General features: G+C 30.2%; 1 protein-coding gene across 1 annotated transcript in view; it reads right to left on the bottom strand.

The window, feature by feature from the left end:
• Positions 1-540: 540 nt before the first annotated feature.
• PCDH10 (protocadherin 10) overlaps positions 541-9,839 on the bottom strand; it is a 38,815-nt gene continuing 29,516 nt past the window's right edge. Inside the window, exon 5 of the mRNA XM_068542341.1 lies at positions 541-939. Coding sequence (XP_068398442.1) covers positions 920-939 — 20 coding nt within the window. The 3' untranslated portion in view covers positions 541-919. The remainder of the gene's footprint in view (positions 940-9,839) is intronic.

Here is a 9,839-nt window from a genome sequence, read left to right as displayed (position 1 = left end):
AGATTGTTAGGTATTTTGATAGTACATGTTCAGTGCTCCTCTGATAACATTGACAGCTATATCTTTGGCATTGAAAATCAGTACGAGTTCTTGAAAAATTTTGCAGTTTAGAGCTTCATTTTCTTTTAAACAAGGAAAAACAGGGTTGAATAAGATAAGAAAACTGGAAGGAAACTATTAATGATTATTTTTTTCTTAGTAAGTTTATCTTTGGGACCCTGAATTACCTTTTACTTTATTATATGATGTGGACAGTATGAATCCATTTAAAAACCAACTAAGTTGTACCACATTTTAGGAAAATTATATAATATAATATATATATATTTTATATTTATTTAGAAGCTTTGAAATAGTACAGTAAACACTTTGCAACACGGTGTATAAACTACAGAATGTCTTTGATATTTTGTGGGTCTTCAGAATACAAGATTTTTTATAACCCACAGGTGAAAAGAACATAATCACAATCTCTCTTGTAAAGTTGGAATAGTTTGGGGAACACTTGATCACACAAAAATAATATAAAACAGTCAAGTTTAAAACAGTGATATTGCATTTATAATGCACAAATTTCCTTTATCTTTATGACTGGCTTCTCGTGGTGAATATAAACATCTAAAGGGCTCAGTGACATTTGGAGAGAGAAAGATATATAGTGCTGTAAACAGGCACACACTGATCGGAGAGGCAAAATCAGTTGCCTAAAGTTTCTACAGTTCTGCACATTTCAACTCATTTCTCAGGCCTGCTGAGAGCAATTAGGTCCTATAATTGGCCGTAATGACTCCGCTGACAATCTAATACTCAGTTACACACAACTAACTGGATGGCCAAGATAATGAAGTTGAAAAGTTGATGCTTTTGTTGGTCGACTTTGTGCAAATCATGCTGCTTCAGGTAAGTCCTGTAGAATTGACTAGCATATCCTTTTCCGTGCTGTGAAAAAGAAAAGAAAAATACTCTAAGAGAAACAGCCTGACTGTTGGTGTTTAGAATTGCACAGTATTGTAAAAGAAGCAAATACGGTTGGAAACAAGTCGTATACCCATACCGGACCCATGTAGTGGCAAGATATTTCTGAATAGTCACAGTCATTCTGTTGTTTGGGTTTCTGAAAATGACAATTTTGACACTTATACAAATCAGTTTTGCATGGGAAATGTGAGCCTTATATACCAACCCTCAATTATGCGATTAACTTTTTAAAGTTATCTACAAAACAATCTCTACTTCACTATTTATGCACAATCAGAATAGAGGGAAAACGTGTGGTCTTTACATTTCTAGAACAAGTCTTTAGACTATCTATGATAAGTGGTTATATATTTAATTTAACAAGCTCTAAGTTACATGTATTAAATCTACATATAATAGGAGAAAACTGTACCAGGAAGTGTTCATGTAGTTAAAAATTAAAGGATGATTCACATTTTTGAGGTTTATTTTATCTAAGTTTTTTAGAATTATATAAAAACCAAATCTTTTTATGGCCTATAATTTTGTAAGGTAAATTTATCCCCTGAAAGGAATCAGTTTTCTTCTAAGGTGGGAATAGGCGAAGGGGAGAAAAAGATATTATTGAACGTGGTCCAGTCTTATAAAATGAATTATGAAGCAGGATGTCCAGATTCAATCATTCAGAATTTATTATTTTAAGTATTTTATTTATAATGATAAAGGATATTTCTTCCCACTTATTCATAATCTTTGTAATATTTGACCATGAGCACAATGAGAACAGAAACTGCATCTCCTAGATCAGTATCTGGGACATAAGAGATGTATAATAAAAATGAGCTAAAAATCAAGATGGTTCAATTGTGATTAAAAAACACATATATGTGTATCTCATTAAAAAATAAGAACAACACTAAGTAGCATAACTGAATTGTTTCAAACTGGTGAAAAGTTACTTTTTTTGTTGTTTTTTACGAATGTAAGAACATGCTGATGAGTTCAATTCCTCTCCTACGGTATTTCCACTTATTTCAAGTAGATTTTCTAGTTATATATTTTCTTAATTTATTTTCCCTGATTCTCTCATTTATTTTTCCTCACAAACTCAGTTTCTGACAAGACCATAAAGCATTTCTTCATTAGTTCACCTTTTAGCAAAGATACATCAATTAAAATTGTAAAAGTCAGGTACCACCACTGACAGAAATCAAAGTGAAAATGAATATATACATCTTCTGTGTAGTAACCAGTACTGAAAATAATCAAATCATATTTTTATAATATCATATAATATCATGAATTATAAAATGAATTAGCTATAACAGGGGGTCACATGGTAGCTATTATAACTTACCTGGTCATAATGCTACAAAGAGTATTCTATTATATAAGCAAATAGAAACTTCACGTTTAAAAGAATCGAATCTTATTTTCCTATGCCTTTGAATTCAAATTCTCTGCTTTGTGATAAACTTGATAAATATGAATGATTTACATTTTGTTTATATCAATCAGGATTTAAAATTCTCAAGTAAATTAAAATATTTAGCCATCACAGAAACTCGGGTTTATAAAATGAATTGCAACAAATAATTATAGCGATCAAATAACGTATTGTCTAAACTGAACAATTGTGTAGCTGAAAGGGAGCCCTATTAATAACTACACAAGGTGTAATCTTGTGCTTTTCTGGAAAACCCAGAAAATATCATCATCTTACAAATAATATAATTTTTTTCAAAATAAGTTGGAGATATTACAGTTTGAAGTTTGTCTTAAACAGTGTAAATCAGAAACTACTGATTTTTAGGAAACATCATTCTACTAGTTCAAAATAAAAAAGAAACTCAGGAATGACCTATACTCAACCTATAAACTAACTCATTATGTGCAAAAAATGAATACACTGAAAAGCTACTTCTTAGTGTAAATGCAGAGATTAGTCAACCTAACACATGTTTAAATGAGTAAAATATTTCTAATTAGGTTAAAAGATTACTTATAAAAAAAGTTATTTGCATAGATATTATCTGTTCATTTGATTTAATTAGGATACAGAAAGAAATCTGGTTATTAAGGTGGTTCACTGTTACAAGAACACAGACGTTTAGCATACACTATACTCAATATCTGAAATATAAACACAAGCTTAAAAGGTATATTTTATTACTGCTTAGGCTTACATGTGTGCTGCTTTTATTTAAATTGCACCTATTTCAGTAGTTCTCCGAATAATATAATCACCTTTCGTTACATTTACCTCTTCCCATCTATCTGTTAATTCAGGAATTCAAATCTGAATAGGACAAGTGTAAGGGCTGAAGTTGAAGGTCAGAACAAATTAGAATGGAGAGGGAAGATTTCCTTTATTTCAAAAGCTAATTTCCCGAATGTTAAGAATTGCTAGACAAACTAGAGAAAATAAAATATATTATTACTAAAGTTACAGTCATATACATTTTGTTTCAAGGCTTTTAAAAGGCGAGTCTGAATACTGAAAAATCATTGTCCTTTGGGGGATATATGGGTTAATGTTGGAAGTAGCACACAAATATAAGAGAAAAATTGACGTTATTACATTTTTAGAGTCCGTACCAAGGACAATTATTCCACAGTATTAACGATTATGGTCATGCATTTGTTAAGCATTTCAGGCTAGAGAGTATGGGTCAAATACATTGAATCTTCATGCTTTCTGATGTATTCTGTATATGTTTTGTAATTATCAAAGCATAGTTGGAGAATTTCTGCTTTTTCTTTTCATTTCGCAAATGCATTTTTCCTTAGCTATTCATCAGCATGTATAGGGATTTGGTCACTTGATATGAATAAAATATTTTATTTTCATTCAAGTCAAAAGTAATAGAAAAAGGACTATTAGCATTCCTTTTTTTTTTTTAACTATTTCAATTCTTCCTTAATTATATGTTTTTAAAAAGCTGTACTTATAAGTATTTACAAAATATATATATTTTGTAGAATTACACATATTCACTTTAAAAATTCAAAAATAAAATAAAATTCATTAAAAATTTAAAATTCAAACAGCACAGAAAAAACCAAATAAGAATAAAAGCACTCAAAAATACCCAAAAAATGATAACTGCTGCTAATAACTTTGTGACTATCTTTCCAGATACTGTGATTCCAGATTACTGGAATTTTATTTTATTTATTTATTTGTTTGTTTGTTTGTTTTTACCTCTATTTATTCATTCACTGCATTTATTATTCAAAGTATAAATGTTACATTTAAGACATTTATCTTACTGCCTGAACTACAGATGAAAAGTTACTATTAATGGAGAAGAGATTCAAATATCTACCTTTTATAATTTAGCATATATATGTGTGTATATATTTAACATGTATATGTATGTATATTTTCAGCATATACATACTATTTTAATGAAAGTTCCATGATGCATATTTTTCCTTATACTGTGGAATCGTGTTATTGCCTTTGGTAATTTGTAAAGTATGATATTAAACTGTTGGACATTTAAAAATTCTGATGAATGACTTAAGAAGACTGCCTGTAAATATGTATGTTGCAAAACATAATTGAAAAACATCACCAGCGATATTCTATTTCTTCAACATACTATAGTTTATTAAAAATCTGGTGAAAAATAATATTGTATAATATATTAAAATGACAATTTAATCATTTGAATATTCACATGTCTCTACTTGCATAGCAGGAAGCATAATACTCTTTATACTTTATGACAGCGTAAATCACAGAAGCTAAAGTAATAAATAAAACTTACAAAGTGATCTAATCTATTTCTGCCACTGAAAGAAAGAACAGCCTTCAAATATCCCAGATGATCGAGACTCTCCACTACAGTGAAAAACTTCTAGAAGCTGAGATCAGTGAGCTACTCGGGAAGTCATTCAAATGTTTCCTGAGCCTCACGGTCAGGACACTTCTTTATGTATAAAGTGAACCTACGGTACAAGAGTTTAAGCCCATTACCCCTTGTAGGAGTCAGAAACACCTACTCTCTGTTCCCTGTGTGAAAGAACATCATAAACTGAAAGATCATTTAAAAGCAAGCCCCATTAGAGATCTGTCCAGCGAATAATCAGTTCTTTTAACTTTCCTCTGTCTTATTCTTGAACCATTTTTGAAGATTCTCTTCAAAAATGTCTCTAAAGAATTTTTTTTCTGTTTAACCCTAAAGTTCTGAGATGAGCATAGTTGTGTTAACTATTAAAAGTGGGTCGCTGCTTTGTCTTTGATCTTCCCACTTGAACGCCCTTATATTTTTAATATAAGGCTTTCATTATACTTATATTATACTTATATACTTATATTTTTAATATAAGGCTTTTATATATATTATTTATAAGGCTTTTAATAAACGCTTTTTTTTAATATAGTTGTATATTGTTCATATTGTAAATGGTTTCCTCCTCTCAAAAAATTGCAAAAATATTTGAAATTAAATATGTATATAATTTAAAAAATTATATGCTATGGTTTATTATGAATTATAAAGCCCGAAAGCCTTCTGTTAGTATAATATAGATTGTCTTTCTGTCTAATAATAGTAGCTCAGAGCAATATAAACTTGCATTCTTATATTTATTTCATAATGTTCACAGCATTCTCATGTTAAATTTCCCTTTTTCCTTTCATCAAACAATATGCCTCTTTATTCTAGTTTGACAGAGTTAAGAGATTATAGAATATATCTAGAAAGCAAGAGTTCATTTGGAGGAGGTGATTCCCATTTGTAAACTTGATTAGTTTTTTAGAAAGGAAACTTTTTGAAATAAATGACTCAAACAAGACTTCAGACCACTCACCTAAGAAATACATCGTAAAGCCAAGTGTTTATTTTTAATTTAGTCTATATATGCACGCAACGCTTACAACATAATTTGCAATTATTAAATGCCTATTAAATTAAAAGATAAATCCATGGGTATTTTAAGGGATAAGAAATCGGCAAGTGTAGTTTTGTGGATTAGAAATGTACATCAATAAATGGATCATTTCTAAGATAGGAGACAAACATATTGAGTATAATATTCTCTTTATAGACATTCTAGCTCTAGAAATTCTGGCACCCCTAAGATCTTGCTCATGAACCTAGTTACCAAAACTGCTATTTTTTAGTTGCGATGGAGACTGTATATGAACTTGAGGTCACAAAATAGAAATGAATTGGACTTCATTTGCTTACTAAGAATGGTGTGTGCAAAGACAGAATTAATTTCATAAGCTGGAAGTTACCCTTGAGATCAAGCAGTGTTGATGCACTGTGCAAAGCCCTGTAGGTACCACCTGTGAAAATTACAGTATTTAGTATTACAAACGGAGCTTATTTTTAAACCACATTTTGTTGTTAGTTAAAAGACTTCATAGCCTTGAAAATAGGGGCTTCTATCTATCTACAAGTAGAGTCCAAAAGTATGGCAGAATACCATTACCTTCACATAGCTTTGTTTGAGCAAGTGAGTCTCCCAAAACATCATAAATTTCTTGTAGATAGAAGATTCATAGGCTTTTAGAAATTTCTATATACTTGTATGTGTTTGTGTGTATGTGAATATGTGTGATTTAAAACTACCTTCTTATTAAGGCGATAGTACATTCACCAAGAAATATCTGCTCTATGGGTTACTGCAACCTTGTCAACTACCATTAATATATATATTTTTTAACATCTTTATTGGAGTATAATTGCTTTACAGTGTTGTGTTAGTTTCTGCTGTATAACAAAGTGAATCGGCTATATGTGTACATATATCCCCGTATCCCCTCCCGCCTGCGTCTCCCTCCCACCCTCCCTATCCCACCCCTCTAGGTGTTCACAAAGCACTGAGCTGATCTCCCTGTGCTATGTATTAACAGGGTAGGTGTAATTATGGTAACTCAATTTTGTTTGGTTTAAAAATCTTTGTCTCTAATTAATTACTTTAATTAAGAGTGCTTTAAAATCTACAGCAAAAACCAGTGATAGTATATTAACTCCTTTAATTAGACAATATACTTTGATTATTATCATTATCTGAATTGATTTAAGCAAGATATCAAAAAACACATGGTAGTCATCTAGAAACAAAAATTGTCAATATTCTAAATACCTGCTTCTAAATGCTAAAAAAATAAACTTTTATATTAAAATATTTGTTTTAAAAAACTTAGCATGACAATGTACTTGCATTTTGTAGATTGAATGGATGTATTCCAAACTTACCTAGAAATGTCAAAAATTATGCCTTGTAAGCCTAACACATTTTCCCTGAGGGCAAAAAAAATAATAGGACATGACCCTACCAAGAACACTTTGGCCACCATCCAGGCTCTCTTTGACAAACAAAACCCCCTTGCCTGAATGGTATCTTAAAATCAAGTCTGGAGATTGAATTCTTTTTAAATGCTCCGCCCCTACATTGGCATATATTTAGGAAATGGAACTCTCTAACACATATTACTCTCCATGCTTATAATATCATTGAAAAAATTTCTGGAATTCTTTACCATAATGCACTAAAGTATGGAAACTGTGATTTGTTCGACAACTATTTGAAAATTGCATTCTTTACGTGGCAATAAAGAAATACCCTTGCAATTTCTTTTGAAGACAATCCACTCAATTAACTCTTACTTTAATAATGACAAAAGATCTTTCATTTAACTTGGACAAATACCATGATTATGTGTCTCTAAATTCTAACAAGACATCCATTGCTTCTTTAAAGAATAAATGGTTCCTTTTTTTTTCTTCGAGAATTATGGAGCTGATAATATTTACTGACATTTAGATACTTATATTTCTAGTAGTTTCCTTCAAAACAATATTATAAGGAGATCAAATTAGTTACTTCCCTGTAAGGTTGAAATTAGCATTAATTTTCCAAGTAAAGGTTTGGAAAATTCCTGCAAGGCATTAGTTATTCCTCTAAGTATAGGGATGTTATACCTGTTTAGACTTATTTGCAACAAACAACATCACTGTATCACAATATTAAACCAACTACTAGTGACATGCACAACTTTGTCTTTTATATGAAAACCAAGCAGAAATTCCAGCAATGAAAGATAGGGAAAACTTAAGAATAAATATATAAGATCTTCATTTAAAAAATACATAGCCATGTATCTAATTTATTAACCACTAATAGCCTACTTAAATAGTGAGAAGGTTTCAAAATAATTCAACTAACACTTTAGATAGCTAAGCCATGAAAATAAGTGGAAAATCTTCTGGGCTGGTAAATAAAATACTAACAGCACAATTTTTACAAGGTTATTTTCAAAAACGAGACACAACACACATGACTTAGAAACAGTGTGTAGAAGTATGGCTATTTATTTAATATACTTGATGATCTGATTTCCCCTAACATCATTCAGCTGCTTCTATGTCAAAGCAAATAGCAGATTAATAACAGGAACTGCAGGCTCAGAAGGGGATTGAAATGCTGACACACTGAAAGGTGAAAGCTAACCACTGGTTTTCTGTATCTAGAAAAACATCCCCACACTAAACAGGTTAGGAACCCCAGACTACAGGTGCCAATAACTTCTTAAGCGGGGTTGCCAGATAAAATACAGGGTGTCCAGTTACAGTTGAATTTCAGATAAACAGTGAATAATTAGTTAGTATACATACCCCCCATGCAACATTTGGGTGTCATGCATTTTTATTTGTTAAATCTGGCAACCCCATCCTCAAGATATCAGCTACATGATAGCACAGATGATACTAGTTACCACCTAGGAGAATGTTATGCTGTGTTTCCTAGAAAAATATTACACTATATTCTCTAATTAATTTGTAGAACTGTAGTTCATATAATAAATTTTGTACATATTTCCATGTAAAATGATTTTAAAATTAAGATGTAAGAATTCAAAAGGAGATAAAATGTAAAAAATCAGTTATCTATTATCGTAGATGAACACAATCTTGTCATTTAAATTTTTTTGTATTATGATTAAATTTTAACCTTGATTTCAAATGAAGTATTTGTTTTTGTGAGGTAGATATAGCATATTTGATAAAATGTTCTTTCTTCTTTGCATAAGAACCATAATTTTAAATTATTTATTCTAAAATTTAAATCTAAATATACATTCTAATTTTAGTTCTATTCTAGAAACTCATTAAACTACCTCCCTCTTGGCCTTTCAATTTAATCTAGAATCAGATAATTAGAGATTTGAAAACCGATAAGCAGTGAATCAAACTCAGCTTTAAAAACATCACAAAAATGTGAAATTGTTAAAATAAGATCACTACCATGCTTGTTAAACATTAAAAATCATTTTAGTTATGTTCTAATTAAATGACAAGAGTTAAATCCTTACACAGTTATATTACATTCCATAACTTTAAACTTTGTGTTTGAGTAGGGTTTTTCCTAATTACTGCAAATATTTAACCACCTAATAAAGTCAATAAAAGTCATGTTATACATTTACTATCTATGAAAAGTATCACAATAAATCTAGGAAAAAGGTCAAGTTTTAAATAATTAACCTTTGTTAAGGCCAGTATTTGTTTAAATAATTAACCAGGTTAAATAGTATTGACAATGTATATTTATATATAATATATCTACATCATTATTAAAATATGACTAAAGTACAAACGTACCTACATGTCTCGTAATAAAGTTCTCACAGAACAAAATAAAAATGTTGTATCCTTGTTTTAAAAAAAGCATCTGAGATACTCTTTAGTTGCCACAATGCCATAAAGAAAAAATCTGAAAATAACTTGTGCAATACTGATGATAAACAAAAATACCAAAGGCTTAAAAACTGTTACATGAAAACCCCAGAAACCTGAAGGAAAGCCAGATAAATTACCTCTAGCCATAGTTATCCCATATTACAACAATCTCCTGCTCAT

Source organism: Eschrichtius robustus, chromosome 4, assembly GCF_028021215.1.
Source record: "Eschrichtius robustus isolate mEscRob2 chromosome 4, mEscRob2.pri, whole genome shotgun sequence".
Lineage (NCBI taxonomy): Eukaryota > Metazoa > Chordata > Mammalia > Artiodactyla > Eschrichtiidae > Eschrichtius > Eschrichtius robustus.
Note: the sequence above shows the minus strand (reverse complement) of the source record. Positions and strands in the feature narration are given on the sequence as shown.